Consider the following 27,923-nt stretch of genomic DNA (forward strand, 5'->3'; position numbering starts at 1 on the left):
CTTAATGGCCATATGTCCACATTAATATAACTTCATATTAAACCTAGGACAAACTATTATTTAAATTCCTTTACCTGCCACGACAAGAAGGAGACGGACTGGTACAAGATCTGGATCTGGTCCTTGTCCCTGTACCAACAGCATGGTTGCAGAAACAGGTTCCCCAACTTCCCCAGTTAGAAAACCCTCCGTTAATCGTCTTACAGCACTGGTCATCACAACTCCCTGACATTGAGGCAGATCCCGGACACGAACTGTGGGTTGAGAATTCGCCATGATTTTAAGATTTTTTACGCTTTTAATCACATTCAACTTTATGTCATTATCTTTTTTTTTCTCTGCTTTAAAAGACTCAAGATACTTTACGATGCGATGTTTACCTGCCACCACAAGAAGGAGCAGGATTGTTGCAGGATCTTGACTGAGTCCTAGTGCCGGTACCAGTGGTATGGTTACAGGAACAACTGCTCCAACCACCCCATTTAGACCAAACCCCGTCAGTGGTAAGACAGCACTGATCGTCACAATATCCTGTATCAATTTGAGTTAAGATCTGATCGGTCCGTTTCTTGGCATACAAATTTACGCCATCTATATCAATCGTAGATCCATCACAGAAACTGAAAATAAAATGTCGGTGAGAAGCGTTCATTGGCATAAACTGGACGGAAATTACGTGAGCAGACAATTATAGGCGCTAAGCCTTCTGTCTCTGGCGGCCTTATAAATGTAATATTAAACCTAGGACAAAACTATTATTTAAATTCCTTTACCTGTCATGACAAGAAGGAGACGGACTGGTACAAGATCTGGATCTGGTCCTTGTTCTGTTCCAACAGCATGGTTGCAGGAACAGGTTCCCCAACTTCCCCAGTTAGAAAACCCTCCGTTAATCGTCTTACAGCACTGGTCATCACAACTCCCTGACATTGAGGCAGATCCCGGACATGAACTGTGGGTTGAGAATTCGCTAAGATTTTAAGATTTTTTCACGCTTTTAATCACATTCAACTTTATGTCACTATCTTTTTTTTCTCTGCTTTAAAAGACTCAAGATACTTTACGATGCGATGCTTACCTGCCACCACAAGAAGGAGCAGGATTATTGCAGGATCTTGACTGAGTCCTGGTACCAGTAACAGTGGCATAGTTACAGGAACAACTGCTCCAACCACCCCACCCAGACCACCCAGCATTTACTGGACTACCTGGGGATTATTTTCTTGCATAAAGTCTGGTTGATATAATTAGTAAAATCTAAATCTTCTAAATTACTTACATGTAGATTCTTATCGTTTTGTTTTGTTAGCTCTGTCCCCGAAGCCAATTATTTGATTACGGTATTGGGTACTTACATGATCTTCGTCGTCGCCTTACTCTTAACCCGGCGTCTACATTGTAAACAAGGCATACAAGAATCAGCACTATTGACAACCTCATCTGATCACCTTGCTATCGGTTTTTTAGCTTTAGCTTTAAGCTAAATTGGATGAGATTAGAATACTATTTTATTGTGGCTTTCAAAGATCAATACTTTAATAACTTTAGGTTGATTATCTGCAAACATCTGGCCCTTTTAACAGTGGTTAAGGGTCTGTAATATAGACTGTACGATCATAACGTGATACAATATTTTAAGCAATAATAGATGCGGATACTGGCGGGGAGGTGAAACACATTTGTTTACTTTAATAGTAAGCACATGTTCGGCGGGTTGAGGAGTTGAAACACATTTTTTTACATTTTTATCAGTTAAGCTGAGGATTGCCTCGATATGTCGGGTTCAGTTTAACTGCCTAGGTCATGAGTAGAAACGAAGGATCAAAACATATGTTGCTTGTTGCTCATATCAACTATAAAACATCAATTTTGAGCAATAAGGAAGTTTTTATAGGTTCTGAAACCTAGCTAAATCGATTTTTCGTGCAATTTTAGGTCAGAAACAGTCATCTAAATGAGTTAATAAGAAGGTCGATTTCTCGGTTATTTTTGAGCTTTCGTTCAGAAAATAATTCGGGGCCTTAAAAGGGGGGTAACAAGAAAGCGTTACAAGTGTTACAAGCCTTCTATAATACAAAATGTGTATCACCTCTTCAACCCGCCGAACATGTGCTTACCCTAAAAATGTAAACAAATATGTTTCGCACCTCCTCAACCCGCCGCGAACATGTGCTTACTATTAAAGTAAACAAATGTGTTTCACCTCGCGGCCAGTATCCACATCTATATTTACGAGTATTATTTTGTTAAACGTTGTATACCTCTTATCTTTTTTTCGCGAAAAGAGGTATACAGGGATGATGATTAATTACTCTACACTCGACTGTCAGTGTCACGTGACTTTTTCAACTTGTTCTCTAGCTGATCCTGAACGACTATTCGAAACCATAACTCTCTAATCTGATCCCAACCCTAACCCTAACCCAATCCTTAACAAAAGCATATGCTGAAACCCTAACCCTAACGAGAAATTAGACTAACTTCCTTATAGTTATACGGTCATTTCACGTGATCAAGACAGTTTTTCGCCAATATCTCGTCAGGGGAGCATTTTAACCCTATACTATGTCATAGGGGGGAGGGGGGTGTGATTCGGAATCAGCGTCCGAAAATACATCGATTGAAGTTGGTTTTAATTGTCGAGGGCCTTTGTAGAACAATCTCGAAGATTGACTGTAGAGTGATTTAGCTCGGGTATACAGCGTGTGTCAAGTATCATTCGTAAATTGACCCAAGACGTCCAATATAACTTATTAATTTAATATGAATAACGTTATGGCGAGCTGAGTTTTAATAAGTTTTTAATTTTAAAACTATAATCATTCAGCTATTAGTAATAGTATTACTATTAATATTATTCAACAATAGTATTTAGTAATACTTTAACAAATATAAATTGAGTATGTACCGCTATTAAAAGTGCTATTTGATTTCCAAATTCCTAATAATTTTCTTCTCGCTCATCACTGAGTTGACTTTATAAGGCAAAATCAATAAAATCAATCCAATAACTTAGTTACGATGCACATACTAATAGTAATACTATTATATGCGTACACTAAAGAAACGTATAGGAAGTTATTACTGATCAATGTTTCAAGACTGATAATCTTACCACCGACCAACAACCAAGTCACGTGTCATTATAATTTCCTTTCCGGATTTCGGGTTGCAGGCACGCGCCATAGCCTGTCCCTACTCAATATGCAAATTTACAAAAACATTGTTCCTGTAAGTATACGTTTGTAAACCCGTTCATCGTAGAATGACGCTCATAACAAAGTAAATACAAATGTACTGTGTAGCTGTGGTATGCGTTACTGGGCGGTGCTTTGCTCTATCCAGAGCCCTTGCGCTTGCAGTGGCGCGAAAGCACATGGTTAGGTAAAGGCTCAGCTTGTCATTCCGCCTATTCCACCAAACCTCAATTCCGCCGAACCTCTATGTTTATGAACATGATAGCCTGGGATCCCCAGGTAATCCGGAGAAAATAGGACAATCAACTTTGTGTTTAGTTCAAGGTAGATGTTTTAAAGTTAATAAAATTGTAATTAAACCATTCATACTTTTATCAATCCAAATCATTAAATCGCGAATCATGAATAGTCTTGAAAATTCTAACTTAAACATTTAAACTGGATTTTAATTTTATCATATCATTTTTGCTTTCACTTTCAGCACCTGATTCGTCCCTGCAATGTGCAAACAACAAAGTTGCTTTAATGAATGCTAGCAATCGTAGTAAGACTTCCACTTAATTAGAGGACGTCACCGCACGAACTATCATTTATCATTTTTGCTTTGTGTAGTGTGTAGTTTTGTTTCGCGTTGATTATTGAGCTTTCTCACCTCATATCTCATCGCTGCAATTCAACGACGGATGATGATTAATTACTCTACACTCGACTGTCAGTGTCACGTGACTTTTTCAACCTGTTCTCTAGCTGATCCTGAACGACTATTCGAAACCCTAACTCTCTAATCTGATCCCAACCCTAACCCTAACCCAATCCTTATTAACAAAAGCATATGCTGAAACCCTAACCCTAACGAGAAATTAGACTAACTTCCTTATTTATATATACGGTCATTTCACGTGATGAAGACAGTTTTTCGCCAATATCTCGTTAGGGGAGCATTTTAACCCTATACTATGTCGGGTGGGGGGGGGGGGGGGGGGTGATTCGGAATCACTAATCAGCGTCCGAAAATACATCGATTGAAGTTGGTTTTAATTGTCGAGGGCCTTTGTAGAACAATCTCGAAGATTGACTGTAGAGTGATTTAGCTCGGGTATACAGCGTGTGTCAAGTATCATTCGTAAATTGACCCAAGACGTCCAATATAACTTATTAATTTAATATGAATAACGTTATGGCGAGCTGAGTTTTAATAAGTTTTTAATTTTAAAACTATAATCATTCAGCTATTAGTAATAGTATTACTATTAATATTATTCAACAATAGTATTTAGTAATACTTAAACAAATATAAATTGAATATGTACCGCTATTAAAAGTGCTATTTGATTTCCAAATTCCTAATAATTTTCTTCTCGCTCATCACTGAGTTGACTTTATAAGGCGAAATCAATAAAATCAATCCATTAACTTAGTTACGATGCACATACTAATAGTAATACTATTATATGCGTACACTAAAGAAACGTACAGGAAGTTATTACTGATCAATGTTTCAAGACTGATAATCTTACCACCGACCAACAACCAAGTCACGTGTCATTATAATTTCCTTTCCGCATTTCGGGTTGCAGGCTCGCGCCATAGCCTGTCCCTACTCAATATGCAAATTTACAAAAACATTGTTCCTGTAAGTATACGTTTGTAAACCCGTTCATCGTAGAATGACGCTCATAACAAAGTAAATACAAATGTACTGTGTAACTGTGGTATGCGTTACTGGGCGGTGCTTTGCTCTATCCAGAGCCCTTGCGCTTGCAGTGGCGCGAAAGCACATGGTTAGGTGAAGGCTCAGCTTGTCATTCCGCCTATTTTTTTCCATTGATCAGACCAATTTGAATTAGGCTATGGATTCAGGATTGCATTAGCATGAGACCCAATTGAGGTTCTAGAAATCGAAATTAAATTCCGGAAAAAGCTTTGCAAAATGAAATAATACCATTGTCCATTACTTCCTTTTGATTCCTTTTTATTCCTTTCTATTCCTTTCTATTCAGATGTTACGTCATAAAAAACATTACGTCATGAAAACATTGGAACATAATCATAGTTCTACTTCTAGTTAAGGGTATGTCGATATTTTCTTATTGTACGTATATTATATTATCATTATAGCATTGTCAAGTGCACAAATCTGATAGTGATAGAACAATGAACAAATATTGGTGCGGAAAAGTGCGGTATTAGGCCAATAGTGCGATTCCGCACCCACTGCACTTTAATACTAGTGAACTACCTCTGGATGGGACCAAGATGCTGGTGATGCAGCAAAGTATGAAATATATATTATTATGTTTCAATGTTTCTTAGGATAGTCGACAAATGGTGCACCACCGTTTGTATATTTACCCCCTTATATGGCTATCAAAAGATAAGCACTAAAGATAAGACCTCTATCCATTTTCATACCAACATGCTTTAAGGTATAAAACAATCATTATAGTTCAACATAATTGATTAAATTTACTTTCTACTGATTCAATTAGCGCTGTAATATTAATCAGTCCATTAATTGTAATCAACATTACCGATATAATCTTGGTACAGCGTTACACTTACATTTAAACCCCTTATTCCCAGTGCAACCATTTATTTGCCGTTGACAATAGTATCGTTTCACCAGTGCCTGGTCATGTACTGATAATCAGTGAGACTGATACCACAAGAATCAGTTGCTGCGTTGCTGTGAGCTCCTTTAAAGCTATAATGGTGTATGTTGTGTGTGTGTGTGTGTGTGTGTGTGTGTGTGTGTGTGTGTGTGTGTGTGTGTGTGTGTGTGTGTGTGTGTGTGTGTGTGTGTGTGTGTGTGTGTGTGTGTGTGTGTGTGTGTGTGTGTGTGTGTGTGTGTGTGTGTGTGTGTGTGTGTGTGTGTGTGTGTGTGTGTGTGTGTGTGTGTGTGTGTGTGTGTGTGTGTGTGTGTGTGTGTGTGTGTGTGTGTGTGTGTGTGTGTGTGTGTGTGTGTGTGTGTGTGTGTGTGTGTGTGTGTGTGTGTGTGTGTGTGTGTGTGTGTGTGTGTGTGTGTGTGTGTGTGTGTGTGTGTGTGTGTGTGTGTGTGTGTGTGTGTGTGTGTGTGTGTGTGTGTGTGTGTGTGTGTGTGTGTGTGTGTGTGTGTGTGTGTGTGTGTGTGTGTGTGTGTGTGTGTGTGTGTGTGTGTGTGTGTGTGTGTGTGTGTGTGTGTGTGTGTGTGTGTGTGTGTGTGTGTGTGTGTGTGTGTGTGTGTGTGTGTGTGTGTGTGTGTGTGTGTGTGTGTGTGTGTGTGTGTGTGTGTCGGCTAAATGGTTCTTGTTTTACTTCTATCATTTGTTTTAATAGCTGTTTTCGCGTGAAGATTTTGAATTTGTTTTAGGTTTTGGTTACTTATTATAAGGATAACAAACTTCTCTGCCCGTCACAGAGATGGTTTTGTCATTGGAAGACTTCGTTCTGACGGGAGGGGATTTGGGGAGGTACCAGATATTTATAGCCATTGTATCTTCGTCTACGATATGCATGCACACCTTCTGTCTTACACTGGAGGTCAGATTGAGCTAAAATTTCAGCGGAGCACAACGTGCTTCAGCTTTACTTGCTATTTAAAAATGTGTTATTATGTGTTGCTATTTTTAAAGATATTTCTGAATTTTTTAGCTTAAACGAAACGCCACAAACACAATTCTTATACATATAGTTTTCTTAACGGACGATTCAACTTTGTAAGTGGAAATGAACTTTTTTGGTAGTAAAACTGTTATGTAGTCAACTATAATAGAATTACAACTAATACTCTTAATTCTTCTCAAAATTAATTCACTTCCAACATTACAGGTGTTCACAGCCCTGACTCCAACCTGTCACTTTGATGAAGGTTCTTGGTGGTGTCCCAAGAAATGCTCCTCCCTAAACATATGTTATCCTAAATATTGTAACTACACGTGGGACCAGCCGAACTTGTCCATTATATCCGAGTTTGACCTTACTTGTCATGATGCGTATAAGGCTAAGATAGGCGAGTTTTAGATGGGTTTGAGATCGCGGTTCAATAAAATAAAATTAGCATTTTATAAGTTTGAGAATCAAAATTCCAACCTTTTTTGAATATTCTGAAAATGTGATTTTTATTTGGCCAGGAACAACTGTAAGAGTATTTCACTTTTCAAGTTAAAATCATTTTGATTTCAGTATCCTCATACGCTTTCCTGGGCTATACATTTGGTTGTTTATTCTGGGGATGGGTAGGGGATAAGATCGGAAGAGTACCAACCATTCACCTGTGCCAGTTCTTAAACACCGGTCTACTATTCCTTACTTCCCTTACACCTACTTACGAGTGGTACTGCCTGGCTAGGATACTTACAGGTTACTAAATTTTCAGTGGAGGGGGGGTACTTACTTCTTCATCTCGCTGTATTCAGAGAACATTTAATGGGAGAAGGTTTTAGTTACAGGTTTTATTGTTAGAACTGAGCTACAGTTGCAAACTCTAAATTTCAGATAATCTTATTTTCTGCATCAATATACCCGATCAATTCTTATCACGTGTTATCGCAGGGTTTACAGCATGTCACTGGAATACGGCCTGTGTGTATGCTACTGAGTGGGGAGGCAGGAAGAACCGATCCTTCACTCTCGTAGCCCATATTTTCTATATGAGTGTCGCCTTCGCCCTCTTTGGAACTCTGGGTTCGTACACTTTTCTGTTTTCTTGACTGTTATCAAATATTTGTTTATAAACTCTTCTGCTTCATCGACTGTTTATACTTTTATAAATTTGTTGTACTTCATCAACTGTTTATAAATGTGTATAATTTACATTACAATACTTTGGTGGAGGTTGTAATTTCGTGGCAAATAAGTTATCATAAACACTTTTTACCACGATCCCTCTTTATGAGATCTGATTAGCTAATATCTGTCACTCTCTCCAGCTTACTACATAAGACCATGGAGACAGCTAATAGTTGCTCTGTCAATCTTTGGAGCTGCAGCATTTCTCATTATGTTACCGTCACTTAAAGAGAGTCCCAGGTAATTATAACTTCTTATCCTTATAGATTAAATAGGAATTTACGCTGCCAACGAAACTCGTAATTTTAGCATGTTGTTCAGGTTCTATTAGTTTAAGTTGTCATAGTCCGTTCAAAACTGTTATGTTCAATAAATGTACGAATAAATAAGTAAATGAAGATCTCATATTCGCCAGTATCACTGACCTTTACATACATAACAGGTGGCTGTTTTGCAACGGCAAGAAGGAACAAGCAGTGAAGAATGTACAGTTTGCAGCTAAAGTTAACGGTTTGCCAATCGTGACCATCACCGACGTAGAAGAGGATATTTGCCTCAGTGAATCATCTTCTGCTGGTACAGTTTCTTTAACCTCTCCAGAGAGATCTTATAAGTCCGAGCTATTTCATCATTCCAACACATTTTACACCACAGAATATTACACTACCCGATTTAAATTAATATTTGATAAAACTCTGCAGGAACGGAGAGTGTTTGGTTACTCCTCCAACGACCCCGTCTAATCTTCATCACACTGACCTTCTACCTAACATCAGCTGCCAACGTCCTCATCTACTACATGCTAAAGTTCTCCGCAGAACAGCTGTCTTCCTCGCCCTACCTTAGTTGCTGGTTGTTGTCGTTGTCAGATATTCCCTCTGCTGTTCTCATCCACTTCTGTTCCGAGTAAGTTGAATTATAAATATAAATGATATTACAATCCCGATTCACCAATCACCAGGACTCTTGATCTAAATGCTTTTTGAATAGTCCCTAAAAGGCAGTTTTTTCCCCCAATAATGTTCTGTATTTCAGTTTGAAGAGAAGACCGGTAAACTTCTGGGTACAGACGGTAGCTGTAGCTTTCTGCTTTCTCTGCTGTGTACCACAGGTGGGTGGAGACTGCTAACCAGTATACCTTATCGGACTTTATTTGAACGGACATTAATTGGATGCTGGAGGCTCTAGCGTTCATTTTAATGTCCGTTCAAAATTATATCCGTTAAAAATTATGTCCGTTCACGCAATGTACTCAGGTCAAATAACATCCGATAAGGTAGTTAATAATTCATCAATTAAGTTTATAAAATCATAACCTTAACCAAATGACATCATCTCTTTTAAATTGCAACCATTACTCCCACTTTTTGCTAAAAAATTGCGTTAATTTATCCCCTCTATATATTCGGTAAATGACTCCAACTCCAACTCCACTGCTCCTGCAGATTCGTTTGGCAAGTGCAGTTCTGTGCATGGCGTTCGCAGCGGTTAGCTTCAACTACGTGTACTTGTATCTAGCTGAGGTCTATCCTACTTCTATGAGGAACAGAGTCACTGCTGGGTGCATCGCTGTGGCTGAGGTGAGTAATCATTACGATATTAATTATTTGATTATTATTATTATTTTAGGCTGTAACCTTTTTAGTTCAATGGAATAAACCTAGCATGCCTTGGTTGCAGCATCGCTTCACTTATAGGTGCATATAGGGCCCGATGTAATTGCTATGATCAGTTTACTGGTCAACTGGTGTTTCGGTGTCCCTAATTTTGTTTACACTCGGTCACTTGTCAAGGCATGTAAGGTCATTCGGCGATATTTTCTTTGAAATAAAATGATGTATTTGTGTAACAATTTGAAAGTTTATTGATTTAAAAAAAAATTGAAGTTATTACTTTACTTATTAGCAGTATATGCTTAAAAGAATGTAGCGGCTTAAGATTAACTTCTCGGTTAACTCCTCGGAAAGGAGTACAGTACCAGCAGTTAGAGAGTATTGCTGCGTATTTGGTGCGCTTATCGATCAGTTGTTGATTTTGGACCAAGATGCAATGTTTCTAACAAAATATCATCATCCCTCAAAGATCGGAGGGATGGTGGCAAATCCCCTGGTTCTGACCACTGAAATCTTGGACATCTTACCTTTCCTCATCGCTGCTTCTGTTGCGGTACACGATATTTTTTATCCTAATAACCTGTTATTTGTGAATTAATTTCATTTACAATGTACAAATGGCCTTTAAATTGTTTTTAATACTATTTCACATAAATTTATTTGGCAGGTCGGTCCGACAATAGCATCGTGGTGGTTACCAGAGACCAAGAACAGGCCCCTCCCGGACTACTTCATAGACACACTAAACATCGTGTACACCCCTGAAGAACGGCCCCTCCTCATTGTTCCGGTGGTTGAGTCCCCCAGGAACCTGACCAAGGGTTCCTTCATAGCGGGCCTGAGTGTGGAGTTGGGAGACAGTCTGGACAGTAGAAGGAACATACCAAGTCTTGTGGACACTGAGAGTATTGAGTTACCTGAGTGATGATAGGACATGTTCAGATAGATGTTATTTAGTATTTGATATTTTTTACTGAAGATTTATTATTTATTGAACAGTTTAATCGTTAATCTAGGGATGGTAATTAAACAGTTAATTGTGACCCTTACCATACCATATTTATGAACTATCTCATATAACATAGTGGGATTGTGATTAATTACAAATTTAAAATTCTAGTGGTCTCAATCTGACCCGCTTTTACTTCAACTAGTACTGACTCAGGTTCAGCTTGGTAACATGACCTACCAGTAAACTTTAAGTTGACAGCTTATTGACCCTTTAGTGACCCGATCCGTCCACATGTTTTCATTTGTGACCTTTCGGAGGCTCTTTTACAGGATTTTTTGGACCCCAGGGCTTCACCATTTTTCCGTGGTATCAAAAATATTGGCAATTTATTATATTTTATTTGGTAAATTATACTGTTTAATAGTGTTTACCAGATTAGCAAAAAATGTTTGGATTATCAAGCTAATGCTGTTTATTGGTTTATCTTTCACTTTCAGTGACGGCTATTTAAGAAATGACAGCTCTTTGAAATTATTTGCGTCCATGAATTATCTACTGTTGAGCGCTACTTCTCGAGAAGAACAGAAAATGTTCATTGGAGTCCCAGACAGATGCAGAAGAAAGTTTAGAAAACTCTCATTTGGCTGAGGCCATACCAACAAATACCAAGTACTCCTTCATTGAGAATGAAGAGGAAACTTTCAATTAAGATGATCTCGGCCCCGCCTCTTAACTATGGATGGCATTAAACACAGATAAATAATCTCAGAATGTGTGTCTGTCTGTGTGTCTGTGTGTGCGCGAGTAATTTCCGAGCGGCTTAATCAAGAAAACGGTAAGAGTTACGGGACTGGTTTTTTCATGGCAGTCTATTTGGACTGTAGAGAGAGTTCATACTTTCATACGACAATCTTATGCGTGTTTTCAAATATAATAAGCGGGTTTATACTTTTGCATTTCAACTGCGATATTGAAGTCCCGGCCGTAGGCACGGGTTACACTAGTAATATCATATAACAGTAAATTTACAAATAAGATCATACGTGTATTTCTTTCCAATCACATTTGTATGATGATGTGAAATATAGCTAAGAGTACGAACCTGTGTTAGTAATTCACCACTTGAGTACAATCAGACCATTTTAAAGCTGTGGTTCTCATAATACAAATGTATTGTAGCCGATTCTCCAGTTCCGGTTTATCATCGTCTCAGTTGTAATGTCAGAAAACTGTTCTGAAAGCAAGTGATGCGAGAACAGATTTGGGATAGGACTGTAAGTGTTGTAAGCTGAAACGAGTTGAGATAAGATAATGTCACTGGGTATTGTGTTACAGCTGTTTTGTTATCAGCTCAACATTTGTTGTTCAGCATTCTTTAGTGCAAGTTTTTGTCGTGATTAAACTGCTCTCGATTTTTATCTAACTTTTACGACTTTTGACGTTTTGTAAAATTAAGTCCTCTGATGTGCTCGTGATAAGTCATATAAATTGTCACTATGAAAGTCAACGTTAAAATCGAATCTATCTATACCTAACCTGACAAATTATTTAAATAAAGAATGCTATGACCTAAATGCGGTTATGAAGCGCCATGTTCCCTGGACTAAACTCCCATCACAAGACCAACTCTCTGTGGTTGTATACGATTTCAGGTGCGTCAAGTTATTCCCATTTCTTAGTTTGTTTAATTTGCCGTTTAAAAACGATATTTCAAACTTTGTGAATTGGAAGTGATGCCATGATTAAAGGGTGTTTGCGCGTAAAAGTTGGAGAAATGTCGAATTTGAATCCGAAAAGCCGATTATAAACCCCTCCGGGATAGAATAAGATTCTGATAATCCCGGCTCCCGCTAAATAGATTTTGATAATCCCGGCTCCCGCTGTTAGTTTTTTCCCGCTGAATGAATAACCCCGGCAAAGTTTCTATAATCCCGTCCCGCTAATTTGGCTCAACAAGATTTGTTTTGTTTTGATATTCCATGAGAATTTCAACCGCGCACTGTCACGTGTTTTGATGACGTGTATCACGTGACTAACTACTACGACGCGCATTGGTAAAAAATGTCACGTGACCTATGGCTTAACGTAAGAACTATAAATACACTTGATCTACGTATCGGTCTTACTGCAGGCGCTGGCAAAACTCCAGCACACTGCGTACATTACTTAAACTCTTATATTACTTGGACCAGTTCCAGAACGACGGTTACATTTGTCCGGTTAATTTTGTCGTAGCAATTGCCCTGTTTGATATAAGCCATGTATTATAGTCGTCTACTTTGATGAACTTCATGACACGATATCATTATTAGCTCCACCTTTTATCGCTTGCCAGGCTTAATTCGACGCCCCTTATCGATCTTCATTCAACGTTCTGACTGAGGAATAACGTTTAGATATAACGCCAATTTCAAATATCATAGTACCTTAGTTGTATTTATTTGGTAGTATAATATACTCCCCAATTCCATTTCATATTTTCCATACTGATCTCATATAGCTAGAATTATGAAATTTGTTGGTCCTAGCACTAACCCGGAGGGGTTTATAACACATAACACCGGCACGCTTAAGTTATATTAAAATAACCCCTCGTGCTAAAGCACGTCGGGGTTATTTTCATAATAATCCCTCGTGCTTCGCACTCGAAATTATTATAAATTTTTCCCGCGCGTCGCGGGAAAAATTGAAATATAATCCCTGCGCATGCCGGGGTTATGTGTGTTATAACTTTCGATTATAACTTTCGAGACCGTCGTATCATTTTCTTAAGTGTTTATTATTTACATCAAGGCATAGTTGGTTTAGTTACTAGCTCCCGCAAATATTCGTTAGGTCGATAAAAATTAAATATAAACAATAAATATATACTGGAATCATAACTAATACTATTGAATATTTTTCAGTGAGGATAAAAGACCCTTAATCCCACTCACAAGGCTAGATTTGATGATATGTTTGCAGTCGTACAACAACGAGGTAACTATCATATTCATTTATAAGGATCCCATCTCAGACTAACATATTATAATATGTATAATGTATAATGTATATTGTATAATGTAGTCAGTGCTCCAAAATATTTGCTCCCTGGCTCCCAGCTCTACATTTCTGTAACGTTTAAGAATCCATCTTTCAGTGGTATCGCGGTTACTCTCTAAGACAAGGTTCGCATCACACAGGGATATTTCCCGCCAACAGGGTTAGAAAACTACAACTTCCTGACACAACCGCCAAAGCCAAATACATTTACTGGTCGATTTGGATGAAAATCCTTTGGTCGAAGTATCTTGAACGATTTACATCAGAGCCACCAAACACGTATAACCAGTCTTTGGAGAAGTTCCACAAGGCTCTGTGGTGTATTCATACAGGTCAGGAACATGGCCTGTTGGAGTTAGCCAGCTACTCCAATACCAAAGTACCACCATTCACAGATGGACTCTGTTATGACTGGAAAAGTGTTTCATTTACGGAGCTGAAAGAAATGATAACAGAAAGAAAAAATAACCCAAAGGAGTTCTCAAAGAATTCTAGGATAATGTCTCTTGAGATAAGAAACCTGGTGATGGGGTATGAACTGAAACAAGGTGCAAAAGGTGCATTTCTTATCTATCTTTTTGATGAAGGAAAGGGTTGTCAGCTATCAGAAACATGCAAGGTATCATTCACTACTGACAAACTAGGTAGAATTCCAACGTTGGCGCCGCTCCTATTCAAAGATCTGAAACAATCTTCTGTTCGACCATCTGTCTTCTTATCATTCAGAGTTCTATTGGAGGTTCCGATAAATGAACAGAAGAAGACCACTACCCCGATCTATAAGCTGGCATATTGGGGTAGTTTCAACGTTTCGGAGGAAGTTAAAAAGATGAACGTTCATCTGACAATCTCATCAAATTTACCGTTAATTCCATTCCACTCGGGAGACAAAGCTGTTTTTTCCTCCAAGCGGTATTCGAGACATCTTCATTTATCCAAACAGCAATTCTTGACATACCGAATATGTTGGATACCCCAAGAAGAAATGAACCAAGCAAACAAGATCTGTTTGACAAACATCGGTGAAATATTAAGAAATCCTCCTCTACTCGAGACTAAGCTGTATCTCAGTCTTATCTCAGGCTGGTTTGAGAAAGGGAAAAAGAAAAGCGAGAAAAACGTAGAAGTTTTGATAAGCGTGGTTAATGAGAAAGACGAGGTTATGAGTAAAGCCATCATCGAGGGCCCCGAAAAGAAGCCATGCTATAGATCGAGTGTAACAAGACATTGCAATTCTCCCCTGTGGAATGAAATGGTTACAATAGCTATGCCAGATTCTGCATTCAAAGTATGTTTCGTCAAGTTTGAGTGTACTCACGTGACGAGCTCGGAAATATCTCACAAGACTTTTCTGAAGTGGATCACATACCTCCCTTTGTCAACACAAGTGGGAAATGTTGTGCCAAATTCAAAATATGGGCTAACGCTTCTGCCAAAGAACACGTACATAAGCAAAGATCTGTGGGAGCATGATGTTTTGATAAAGGACGAAAATTCCCAGGCCTCAAAATATACACAGCGACTAATGGTGTCGACTCAGCTTGACTCAACAACTCTAACAGACACAGCAGCTATCTACAGAATTAAATCTTGGAATTTGCACTCTAAAGATCTACAGGAAATTCTCGAAGATCTCAATCGAACAGATTTCTCTAAATGTGTCGATCATTGCCAACAGATCTTCACAGCAATACTTGAAATCATTGATTCCTGCGTTGATGGTGAAATCGTGGCCAGGGCTATGACAGTGCTGTTTTCGTTCAACAAGTTTTGGAACACAAATGATGAATTTAAAGGCCGTCTATTGGATTCGTTAGATAGGCTTACTTTTGTTTCGGGGCTTCTGAAGTTTGTGTCCTGGATCAAACTCGTGATAAAAGATCAGAATTCCCCTCAATTCAATCAAACAATCAAGTCACTATCCCTACTGCTAACAATAATGAGCAAGAGTTTTGTCAACATAAAATGGGCAAGTATTATGTCTGACGCAGAGATTGACCGGTACAAAGCTGTTCTCGCGAACATGCTAGTGGACATCTCACAAACTGAAGTCGGATCCAATGTTATGTTGTGCAGCCAAATCATCAAGGTTTTCCCGGAATCACTGAGGGTTCTTTACAGTGATGGCATCATAACCATCAACGAATTCTCTTTTCATATGATCTCCATCATGAAGGGCTCAATTCTAGCTTCTTTGAAGGAGTCAGCTGCCACTAGGATATCCTACATTGATCACTTGAAGTTTATAGTAAACTCGGATTTTATGATGAACAAGGATCTTCAAATGAGATACTTCCATGAATTGACCAGCGGACTTTTTATTCAAGAGACCTACACTCAATCAGATATTGAAAAAATGGCTAGCATTGTCGTGAAATTATCTGAGATTACCATTGATTTGATCACCCACCAACCTTCTTTCTCTGAATGTATTGTCAAACTCATTCAATCGTACATAAAGAACATTGCAAGTGATACAATCTCAATACAGAGGGTAGAAACAAGATTAACATTCTTGAGCCTTATCTCTGCGTTATTTGATGTTCTTTTGGCACCTAACGGAAGGCTTAATGAAGAAGCATACAGTTACTTTGAGGATGCAGTTAGACTTACTAAAGAAGCGGTGAAAATCCGTAATGAATTTGAAGACCACCAGAAATCTCTCGCAGCCAAGCAGATAAAAAATGCGTATCTTTGCAAAAAGCTTGGCCTGGCCTCCAAAATTCTCTCTTGCTGTAGAGTTATCGAGAAGATCGATCTTATAAGTGATGTGACTTTCATAGCAGCTACATTACTGACAGAGCCGGTGCCAATAGTAGACAAGGATAGTGCTCCCAATATCATAATAGTCACCAGAATGCAGAGTCTACAAGAAGAGTTACATAAACTTGTAGAGAAAAACCTTCATCACCTCTGTAAAACAGGTCACTTTGAAGTAGCTTTGATAGATCCAATTGTTGCTATGGGAACACTTAGGCCAGACATGGAATGGCTGATAAACTTCATAGATATGTTCCTAGAAAGATTTCCAGATAGGCTACAAGAGATTCTGTTGAGTGTTCATACTCACAAAGATAAACTCACAAAAAATGACTATCAAATGTTTGAGGAAGCTCATTATCTTTCTAAGATGATTAAGAAACAGATGAAACTTTTACAATCAGTCACAACAATAAGTGAACAGAGTCACACATTCGACATAGAGAATGTTGAAAACTTGGTGAGTCTCATCAAATTCTACTCGAAGCATCAGTGCTGGGCTCCCTTCAAGGAAACTGCAAAGATCTATCAGGATTTGCTGATAAAAAGTGGAGCTTTCTTAGAAGCAGCTGAACTAACTGAATACTGCTGTGGACTGATGCCTAAAGAGGTGATAGCTGAAAAGATGGAAGAGTTGTTCACTGCAGCATCCTATTACACTGAGGCAGGATTGTGGTTCAGATCATTAGAGGTTTTCAAAACGTTGCAAAACAAATATGAGAACATGAAGACAAAAGAAGCTTTTGTAATGCTTTCCAAAATATCGGATAAGTGCAGTGAATTATACAGTAACCTTGCAGAAAAACCGAATATTCCTTTCCACTTCTTTTTGGTAGGATTTTATGGCAAAGATGTGAACAAGTCATTCCAGAATAAGCTCTTTATCTTTCGGGGACACCCACTAGAGAGCATCATAGATTTTACAAATCGCATGATGCTCAATTTTCCACAGTATGAACAAATCAACTCAGCAAAGATTCCAACAGCGGAAGAAATTGCTCAATTTATAAAAGCATTTCAAGTCATCAAAGTCAATCCTATCGGAGATTCACGAAAAATTAAGGAAACAGATTCAAAGTTCAATAAGTTTTCATTTGAACTTTGCACAGTTAAGGACAAAAGCATACAAAATGAGCTATTGCGCATGAACTACCAAAGATTCACATTTGAAATCGATGTTCCCCTCCCATCATTCAGGCCATTTTGTCAACTTAAATCTATGAAATGTGACAAGATATCCCCAATAGAGATGGCTATAGAGCAAATAAAGAAAAAGTCAGCGGAATTACAACAAGAATCACAGAAATTTGCAAGCGGAGAGGGGAATATAAATCAGTTCCAAATGATGCTTAATGGGACAATAGATGCAGCAGTAAATGGTGGTACAGCTAAGCTTAAAGAAACTTTTTTGGACGAAGATTTTGTAAAAAGCAATCCCGAGTTTACTGAACAATGTGAAGTTCTAAAGAATGAGATTGACAAACAGAAAGATGTAGCAACTGAATGTTTAAAAGTTCATGACAAAGTTTGTCCAGCAGATCTTAGAATGCTACATGAAAAAATGGTGCATCAGCATGAGAACAGAGTCTTTCAGGAAAAATCGATGACAGAAAAAACGTTGGAAGACCCCAGCATTCCAGTGACACCTCAGCGCCACGCTTTGATCAGTGAGATTGCCAGACGTGGTTCCAAACTTAAGAAAAGCACCAAAATAAATAGAGTCAAGTCAGTTTTCTTTGAGTCACAATCAAAAAGGCCAAGCGTATCTTTGGAGCAAGAAAGAGGGTATACAATAAATAGCATCAGTGAAGACACTCCTCAAAAACATATCATAAATGCGAAGGAATTTGAAAAAACATATGCCTCATTATGCACTGAACTTAACCACGACTTTAATCTGCACATGCTACCAAGATATTCTCAAGGGCGCCGGCAGACAATGAGCAAACCAATGAAATCAGATAATGTCGGAAAAGCACTTTACAATAGATTAAATCGAAAAAATACAGAAAATCCATACTCTTCAAGAAAAGAAATTGAAGAATGCGTCAACACTGATGAAGATTTACCACCAGATTTACCGCCAGATTTACCGCCAAAGTCAAAGCACATTAACATAAATCGACCAGTATCAACAAACTTAACAGGGTCAATTGACGAGGTACAAGAAAATAGTCTGAAAACCTCTTCATTAATTCCTGAAGAACAAGATGTCAAGGTATCAGGTTCCTCAGCGACGAATACATCAGCTTCCACAAACACCTTCCAAGATGATACATTTCTTAACGCAGAGGTCGACCGCAGTTTTCACACAAGAAGCTACACAATCGAAAGATCTTGCAACATTCGACCACCATGTTTGAAAATGTCAGATCCTAACAACAACAACAACAACAACAACAACAGCAGTGCTATGGAATCTACAATAACAACACCAGATGCCCTACAACTAGATTTAAAGTCTTTGGCATCCTCTTTCAGTCTCTCCCCAGAAGACAATCTAGCGAAAAGAAAGATCAGTAAAGACGATTTTGACTCTAAATCAAAACGAAATATTTCTCTAAATGAACTGAAAAAGGTCAATTCAGATTAGTCATAGCTTTCGTGTACAAATTTGTTCATAATTTTTGATCTGTATCTGTGAATTTTTGTCAAGTGATTTTGCCAAATATGTTTGAATTTAAAAGATATTTCTTTGAAAAGAATAAAAATCTTATTGATTGATTCCAAAACAAACGTTATAAAAACGAAATACACAATATAAATTAACCAAACAATATATACAATTGTAATAATTTCAATGGTTACTGTCCAGTTTAAGGTAAGACAACCCAAAAGTGTATTGATATATTGGTAATCTGTTTATAACCTGTAGCCAATTTAAAAAATTAAATAAAACAATACAAAAATGATTTCGTCCTTCCTCCCTTCTTTCCTTCCTTCTTTCCTTCCTTCCTTCCTTCCTTCCTTCCTTCCTTCCTCTCTTCTCTCCCCAAAAAAATCTACGAAAAAAAGTCGTAAGACATTTGGGTCAAATCAAAACGAAATTTTTTCTAAAAACTGAAAAAGGCTTTTTGTTTTTTTGGGGTTTCGTGGTAATTTTGTTATTTTTTGTCTTAAATTTTTTTTTTTGTCAAGTGTTTTGAAAAAATTTTTTGTTTTAAAAAAAAATTTTCTTGGGGTAAAAACTTTTTTGTTCCAACAAGTTATAAAAGAAATAACAATTTCCCAATTTACAAAAGGGCTGCCCATTTAGGGGAAAAAAAAAAAAAGGAGAAAAGGAACGATAACGAAGCCCAAAAAATTTTTTTAAAAAACAAAAAGACGGCCCCCCTACCCCTTCCCCCCCCCCCCTTTTCCTTTTTCCCCCCCCCCCCCCCCTTTTTTCCCCCCTTCCCCCCCCCCCCCACCTCCCCCCCCCCCCCCCCCCCCCCCCCCCCCCCCCCCCCCTTCCCCCCCCCCCCCTTCCCTTCCCCCCCTTCCCCTTCCCCTTCCTTCCTTTCCCCTTCCCCCCCTTTTCCCCCTTCCTTCCTTTCCTTCCTTCCTTCTCCTTCCTTCCTTCCTTCCTTCCTTCCTTCCTTCCTTCTTCCTCTTCCCCTTCCTTCCTTCCTTCCTTCCTTCCTTCCTTCCTTCCTTCCCTCCTTCCTTCCTTCCTTCCTTCCTTCCTTCCTTCCTTCCTTCCACCTTCCTCTTCCTTCTTCCTTCCTTCCTTCCTTCCTTCCTTCCTCTCCTTCCTTCCTTCCTTCCTTCCTTCTTCCTTCCTTCCTCCTTCCTTCCTTCCTTCCTTCCTTCTTCCTTCCTTCCTTCCTTTCCTTCCTTCCTTCCTTCCTTCCTTCCTTCCTCCTACCTTCCTTCCTTCCTTCCTTCCTTCCTTCCTTCCTTCCTTCCCTTCCTTCCTTCCTTCCTTCCTTCCTTCATCCTTCCTTCCTTCCTTCCTTCCTTCCTTCCTTCCTCCTTCCTTCCTTTCCTTCCTTCCGTCCTTCCTCTTCCTCCTTCCTTCCTTCCTTCCTTCCGACTTCCTTCCTTCCTTCCTTCCTTCCTTCCCTTCCTTCTCCTTCCTTCTTCCTTCCTTCCTTCCCCTTTTTTTCCTCCTTCCCTTTCCCTTTCCCTTTCCCTTCCTTTCCCTTTCCTTTTCCTTCCTTTTTTTCCCCCTTTTTCCCCTTTCCTTTCCCTTTCCCTTTCCCTTCCCTTTCCCTTCCCTTCCCTTTTCCCCCTTTCCCTTTCCCTTCCTCCTTCATTCCTTTCCCTTTCCCTTTCCTTCCTTCCTTCCTTCCTTCCTTCCTTCCTTTTCCTTCTTCCTTCCTTTTCCCCTTCTTTCCTTCCTTCCTTTTTCCCCCTTTCCCTTTCCCTTCTTTCCTTTTTGCGTTAAGGTCTCCCATTTTAGTGATTAAGATTAAGATCACATAAATAGCAATTAACAAGCAACCCAACACTTTCGTTGCCATAGTAATCTTGCCAACAACTTCTCGTGAGATCTTGAGTTCCACTTCTACCCGGATTAATGCTGCATCTTTGGTTCTACCGCTAAACATTCATCATTTAGTTGTGATTTTTAAACAGTCAGTCTACTTATTGAATTTAAAAACAGTCAGGAGCTACTGGCATAGTTCCTGGTAAATGACCTGCTTTCAGTATACTTCATGATCAGACTGCTCGGACCAATCACATAAAATATCTGTTTTGTATAAACTGTCCTAATCTGAATACTCCTCCTGTATGCCGCATAGCCATAATGCATATCTCACGTCTATGCAGACAATTTTGTGCACGATAGATCGGGTCTACTTACCGTTCGCGGTAAACGGCACCTGACATGTTATTTTATAACTGTCTACTAACACATCATCGCGATCATGACTTTCCTTGTGACATGCGCCTCAAGTTGAGAAGTTCATAGGTTCTGAGCTGAAAGATGTTCGCTTCAGTTGATGATGCTTATTGCTTTATTGATGTTGGTCTGTATGACACCTGTGTTTATTGTCGATGAATTTATTTCTTTATTCTTAGCTTGATTTCGAAGGGCGCTATTGTGTACTATTACATCAAACGTTACAACTTTTTAGTGATTTTAAAGTTTCCTAATATATAATAAGGTATAGTTTGCTTTCAAATCATAAGTCGGAATCAATTATTTTAATTATGCTTACATGCTTGTTCGACTTATTGGCATAAAAACGCTATGTTCATGCAATTTCAATGCATGAATTGAATGAGCAACTGTAACCCAAGTAGCGAAGTAGCCGGACGTTCTCAGGAAACAAATTAGGAATTTAAGAAACGATCACTGCTAATTTCTCCGAGTCCTACATAAATTGAGTGACAATGGTTTTAGATAAGGTATGTTACCTGGTTGGTATTAGTAACACATTCCTGCCGACATATTCAAAATACATGAACCTACTACCTAGTCACCTCAGATTACTTGATCACTTCTCGAGTAGGCTAATTAATGCAATTTGTTACGGTTGGGTAATGGGTATTAAGTATCAAGATCCCAGGTTTGTTTCTGGTTGCTTCATGCTTCTTCACACGATTCCATTCGGTCAAAGATATGATTTTTTAATCATTTATACTGCTAAAGGTTTTGTTTCTCACCGTTGCCTTATTTTTGAATCTTACACCGTTTGTTTGACCCACAAAATTCAAGTCCTCCATACGAAACAGTTCGTTCTTTAGTTTAGTTTTTACATCGTAAGACAATTTCGACGTTGAAATAATTTTCCGTTGTTTTTCCGTTGTTACTTATTGTATCATCTTTCATTTAAGGTATAATTTTATCTGATCCAATCGTTTGAAAATTCGGCCGCAACTGCGGTTGGATACGTTAAATTAAATTAATTAAATTGTTATATTATATTATTATATTATATATTATTATATCCTAACTTGACTGGATTAACTGAACACTTAAATCAAACTGTAACATCCTCGCCCTTGATAGTTTAATTAACCCATTACTGCCCGGAACTCCAAAAAGTTTTAAAAAAATAATTTGATTCATAGATTCTAGGTGGTTTATGGTATCTATTTTGAAATTTGAAATCCGGAAGTCCGTAGGTCCTTTAGTTTTAGGAGTTACGACCCGTTGCTTTTGGGCAACACTGGGCAGTTGCCTAGAAGCAACAAAATGGTTAATCATCCCCTGTAGCCTGGTTTTCAAGGTTTTTGGCTGGCAGGCATGCTTATTTGGTTTATCATAAGACTAGGTTATGATATTGTCCAAATTTAGCTATTTTTAGAAAAGGTTGCTTTTAGGCCAACACTGGCAGATAACATTTTTAGACATTTTTCGGTCTAAAATGGCATGTTTATGCTTCCAACAGGTATAGGACATGTATTTAGGGTTGGTACACCTTATTTCCCTAAAACAAATGTAATGTTCGACTGTTGCTTTTGGGCAACACTGGGCAAGGACACTTTTTAGTGGCAAAATTCGTAATCCAGTTGAAAAAACGCTTCCTAAAACATATTAGGGGGGGGGGGGGGGGGGGGGGGGGGGGGGGGGATCATGTTTTTTGTCCGTTTTTGTCCGTTCGGTACCCTATATTTTTAAAACGAACAAAAATTAGAGCGGGCAAAAACTGACAAAAAAAGACAAAAATGGAAATAACATGTAGATGCTTCCTCCTCCCCTCCTTCCCTTCCTCCTTCCCCTCCTCCTCCTGCTCCTCCTGCTCCTGCTCCTCCTCCTCCTCTTCCTCCTTCTCCTTCTCTTCCTCCTCCTCCTCAGTACTCCTCCTCAGTCCTCCTCCTCCTCCTGGGTCCTCTTCCTCAGTCCTCCTCCTCCTCCTAGGTCCTCCTCTTCATTCCTCCTCCTCCTCCTGGGTCCTACTCCTCGGTACTCCTTCTCCTCCTCCTCCTCCACCTCCTCCTCAGTCCTCCTCCTCCCCCTCAGTCCTCCTCCTCAGTCATCCTCCTCAGCCATCCTCCTCAGTCCTCCTCAGTCCTCCTCCTCCTCATAAGTCCTCCTCCTCAGTCTTCCTCAGTCCTCCTCCTCCTTCTCCTCCTCCTGGATCCTCTTCCTCCTTGGTCCTCCTCCTCCTGGGTCCTCCTCCTCATGGGTCTTCCTCCTCCTCAATCCTCCTGATCCTCCTCAGTCCTCTTCCTCCTCCTTCTCAGTCCTCCTCCTCAGTCCTCCTCAGTCCTCCTCCTCCTCAGTCCTCCTACTCCTCCTCATCAGTCCTCCTCCTCAGTCCTTCTCCTCCTCACCAGTCCTCATCCTCAGACATCCTCCTCCTCCACATCAGTCCCCCTCCTCAGCCCTTCTCCTCAGTCTTCCTTAGTCCTCAGCTCTTCCTCCTCCTCCTTCTCCTCCTCCTAAGTCCTCCTCCTCCTGTGTTTTCCTGATCCTCCTCAGTCCTCTTCCTCCTCCTACTCCTCAGTCCTCCTCAGTCCACCTCTTCCTCCTAAGTCCTCCCCCTCCTCAGTCCTCCTTCTACTCTTACTCCTCAGTCCTCCTCCTCCTCAGTCCTCCTCATCAGTCTCAGTCCTCCTCCTTCTCATCAGTTCTCCTCACCAGTCTTCCTTCTCCTCCTCTTCCTTCTCCTCAGTCCTCCTCCTCCACATCCTTTTCCTCCTCATCAGTCCTTTTCAGTCCTCCTCCTCCTCAGTCCTACTCCTGAGTCCTCCTGGGTCCTCCTCCTGGGTTCTCCTCCTCCTTCTCCTCGTGGGTCCTCCTCAGTCCTCCTCCTCCTTCTCCTCCTTCTCCTCCTCAGTCCTTCTCCTCCTCAGTCCTTCTCCTCCTCATCCTGATCCTCATCATCAGTCCTCCTTCTCCTAAGTCCTCCTCCTCAGTCCTCCTCCTCCTCCTCGGTCCTCCTCCTGGGTCCTCCTCCTCCTCAGTCTTCCTCCTCCTCATCAGTCCTCCTCCTCAGTCCTCTTCCTCCTCCTTCTCCTCACCAGTCCTCCCCCTCCTCCTCAGTCCTCCTTCTCCTCCTCATCGGTCCTCCTCCTCAGTTCTCCTCCTCCTCATCCTCCTCATGTCCTTAGTCCTCCTCATCAGTCCTCATCAGTCATCCTCCTCAGTCCTCCTCCGCCTCCCCCGTCCTCCTCCTCAGTCCTCCTCTTCAGTCCTCCTCCTCAGTCCTTCTCCTCCCCCTCCTCCTTCTCCTCAGTCTTCCTCAGTCATCCTCCTCCTCCTCCCCCTCCTCCTCAGTCCTCCTCAGTCCTCCTAGCCTCTTCCTCCTCCCCCTCCTCAGTTCTCCTTCTCAGTCCTCCTCCTTGGTCTTCCTCCTCGGTCTTCCTCCCCCTCTTCCTCCTCAGTGCTCCTCCTCCTCAGTCCTCCTCCGTATCCTTCTCCTCAGTCCTCCACCTCAGTCCTCATATTGAATCTTTGTTTTTTCCCTAGCACAGGAAAAATGACATAACAGTGTCCTTGCCCAGTGTTGCCCAAAAGCAACAGTCGAACATTACATTTGTATTTAGGAAATAAGTGTACCAACCCTAAATACATGTCCTATACCTGTTGGAAGCATAAAACATGCCGTTTTAGACCGAAAAATGTCTAAAAATGTTATCTGCCAGTGTTGCCTAAAAGCAACATTTTCTAAAAATAGCTAAATTTGGACAATATCATAACCTAGTCTTATGATAAACCAAATAAGCATGCCTGACAGCCAAAAACCTTGAAAACCAGGCTACAGGGGATGATTAACCATTTTGTTGCTTCTAGGCAACTGCCCAGTGTTGCCCAAAGGCAACCGAACTAAAGAAGCGTTTTGTGGCTCACTGGAATAAGCTACGGCTCTGGAGATTTCACCTAGGCCACGTAAACCTTTGCCCCCTCCTTACCACCCAGTTGGGGATTAAAGTGCCTGCCTCGTTAACTCCTTTTAATTACGTCCCATAAAGTCCATTATTTTCGGTAATTGACCATAAGTAGGCCAATTAATTAGCCAATTAATAATGTCCCACCAATTTTCTTTTCATCCAAAAGTGAGGGTCTGTATCTTTCTTTCAAGATGGTGTTGAGCATGTTATCACATCCTTTATGGTTTAGCCACAATCAGCTCTTAAAGTTGTGTTGCCCAAAAGCAACACTGGGCAGTAATGTAAGTAAGAAACCTCATAGCTCATTACCCAAGGTTCGATTAACGAGCAACACTCAACAGTAGTATCGATTATAATCGCATATCAAAAATGTCGCCAATCAACCTTTGATAATATGTTCATCACAATACACTTTGGAGGTAAATAATACAACTTTTTAAGATGTTCAAGACTTTTAAGTTTCATTTTAGCGACTAGTGAGGACCTTAAGGTCTTAATTCTTCATAATGTATAACTTTACTCCTCTTTGAATGTTATTGTCAAAAATAGTAAATGATTACAATATGATCATAACAACGTATCCCATATCTTTCAGAAAACCAAGTGTTAGTTTGTAATCCTGAGTGCAACATTAGAAACTTGCTGGATAACATCAGACGAAGGTGTAGCTGTCAGACGGCAGGTTAAAAATAATCATTGACCATTATTTTTATTTTGAAGATCATTGATCGTACCACGACTCTTTATTCCGAATTAAGTTCTGATCTGTACCAATAAATTGTGTGGCTCCAATCGAATGGCCAATGATTACAAAGAATATGCTTCAGATACAATTGATCTGACAGACACCAGAGGTAATCTCCAGAACCTGTCCCTGTTATCCCAATACGACCTGGCTCATGCTTCTCATCACCTGACAGATATTAATAGAGGAGAGTACATTCTCCTAAAAATAGAGCGTAAGTATAATTCTGTAGTTTCAACATAAACAAGAAAAAAGTGAAGGTGGTCACTATTGATAATGATCATTGTATGTTTCAACAATTACAAAGTCCGGATTATGACTTACATTTCTTCTTTTCGTATTTTTTGAAGTTTTTGAATTTTTTGCACTTACATTTTTTGGGTCATATTTCGTAAATTGTATTTTCTGTTTTTGTTTTAATATTATTTTAAATTTCTTTCCGTCGTTAATTTTACACATGTTTAACAATTTGATTACAGAACTGAAGAAGACGTAGTTACGTGAAATGATTATTTCAATTCAATAAAGTTTCTAGCCTAAAGTCTGCTTCTTCATTTTGTTCGCAATCTTAAGAGTCAAAAGATAACTTCTCCAAGAAAAATCAAGGATTATGATGATATCGTGTATTGATTACTGCTCATTTTTTCAGACGATGAAACTGGAAAAGTACAGCACATTCCGTTGTTGGAAAAAGCTTGCTTCAATTATCCTATTTTGTTAGGTTGGTGTTTTAGATTTGAAATATGAAAATTTATATGCTCATTTACTGAAAGATTACATAATTCGTTTAGTATAGTATAGTATAGTATAGGTTAATTTGGTTCATTACTGCTTCTTCTTCTTTGTCTCTATGAAATTAGTCAGCAGTGATACTGATAGTGCAAGTGATACCACAACAGGTACAACTACTAACCTACCACTCTGTTTCAGATAGCTTAGATATCCCGACATGGGTCGAGGGTGCAGGTCAAAGAAGCAGCTCCAGAAAACTTAATCGCCTGAGGCTGGCCACAAAGTTGGTAATGGCAGCTGCCCACGAGAAAAAACATAAACCTCCAAGTGCCAACAGAAAATCTATCAACCGGTAAGTAATTTCAACTGAATTATAATTTTGGGTGACCGATATGACAAATAACTTCAATCATCAATATATTATGACAAATAACAGGGTCTCAAATATAAACCAAATTTGGCACGTTAAATAAATTTAATTTATTCAGGTCAGCATCATCAGGGGATTCGCCGAATAAAAAAGAGAGACGGCTATCAAACGCAACTTCAATAGATAAGGCGAAGAAGAACAAAAGATAAAAAGTTTATCGGTATACTTCACTGGAACCTCCAATTTGATCAAAATTAAATGATCAGCAATTTTGACATGTACACTACAGCTGATATAACTACTGTGCATTATGTTGAATGAACAAAAAATCTCTCGATTGATATAAGCCGTATCACTCATTTCCCATTGATCTGATCCTTGAAAATTGTTTTAAGTGTCGAGCATTGTCAGTTAAAAGTTCTAATTTTTATTATAAATTATACAGACTATAGCTAATGCTATGTCGTTATGATCATACAAGTTACAACAACAAGAGTATTGTATATATCACAGTGCTGGCAAGCACGACCGGTGCATTTATTGTGGGTATACTATGTACCCCCTTTACTATTATACCCCCTTTATTATTATACCCCCTTTGGTACACGTTACAAGCCTCTTTCGTGCACGCGAAGCGTGCACTCCGGCCGGAGGCGGCGGCCGAAGGCCGCCGCCTCCGGCAGGAGTTTTTCAGGCATTAAGACTCATCGGAAGTCGTTCAGCAGATTTATTTTTAATTCAAAACATTCTAATTTGATGTCAAAGATGACAGGAATAAAAAATAGTTATGTTGAGATTTTTAAGAAATTTGCATAAAATACTCGCCAGCACTGTTATACGAAATTCGGTAAAAAACCCAAAATCGCCATATTCAGGTGCCTTAAAAACCATGTTAAAATCGAGTTAGAGATCTGAAATTTTTCAGGGCGTCTAGACGTTGACCAAATCGACTGCAAAAAAAGTTTCAGGTTTCAGG

At 39.5% G+C, this 27,923-nt stretch overlaps 4 protein-coding genes across 4 annotated transcripts; 3 read left to right on the forward strand and 1 right to left on the reverse strand.

Moving 5' to 3' along the window:
• The first annotated feature begins 6,598 nt into the window (after positions 1 to 6,598).
• LOC134817073 (uncharacterized) lies at positions 6,599 to 11,061 on the forward strand. The gene is made up of 11 exons (XM_063826178.1): positions 6,599 to 6,716; positions 7,005 to 7,185; positions 7,359 to 7,535; positions 7,728 to 7,859; positions 8,105 to 8,204; positions 8,407 to 8,540; positions 8,666 to 8,870; positions 9,000 to 9,075; positions 9,410 to 9,544; positions 10,047 to 10,130; positions 10,245 to 11,061. The coding sequence occupies exons 1-11, from the start codon at positions 6,690 to 6,692 to the stop codon at positions 10,500 to 10,502; spliced, it is 1,509 nt and encodes a 502-aa protein (XP_063682248.1). The 5' UTR covers positions 6,599 to 6,689; the 3' UTR covers positions 10,503 to 11,061.
• An 896-nt stretch (positions 11,062 to 11,957) lies between these two features.
• LOC134816766 (uncharacterized) lies at positions 11,958 to 18,972 on the forward strand. The gene is made up of 3 exons (XM_063825759.1): positions 11,958 to 12,181; positions 13,436 to 13,508; positions 13,669 to 18,972. Exons 1-3 carry the CDS (start codon positions 12,111 to 12,113, stop codon positions 18,922 to 18,924), a joined length of 5,400 nt encoding a protein of 1,799 aa, XP_063681829.1. The 5' UTR covers positions 11,958 to 12,110; the 3' UTR covers positions 18,925 to 18,972.
• Positions 18,973 to 20,245: 1,273 nt separating this feature from the next.
• Positions 20,246 to 20,710, reverse strand: LOC134817425 (sperm protamine P1-like). The gene has a single exon (XM_063826566.1). It carries the CDS (start codon positions 20,708 to 20,710, stop codon positions 20,246 to 20,248), a length of 465 nt encoding a protein of 154 aa, XP_063682636.1.
• A 4,708-nt stretch (positions 20,711 to 25,418) lies between these two features.
• LOC134817269 (uncharacterized) lies at positions 25,419 to 27,432 on the forward strand. Its single transcript, XM_063826406.1, has 6 exons — positions 25,419 to 25,519; positions 25,696 to 25,782; positions 25,928 to 26,059; positions 26,495 to 26,566; positions 26,776 to 26,929; positions 27,066 to 27,432. Exons 1-6 carry the CDS (start codon positions 25,495 to 25,497, stop codon positions 27,154 to 27,156), a joined length of 561 nt encoding a protein of 186 aa, XP_063682476.1. The 5' UTR covers positions 25,419 to 25,494; the 3' UTR covers positions 27,157 to 27,432.
• The last annotated feature ends 491 nt before the right edge of the window (positions 27,433 to 27,923 follow it).

This window comes from Bolinopsis microptera, chromosome 6, assembly GCF_026151205.1.
Source record: "Bolinopsis microptera isolate Bmic1 chromosome 6, MBARI_Bmic_1.0, whole genome shotgun sequence".
Classification (NCBI taxonomy): Eukaryota; Metazoa; Ctenophora; class Tentaculata; order Lobata; family Bolinopsidae; genus Bolinopsis; species Bolinopsis microptera.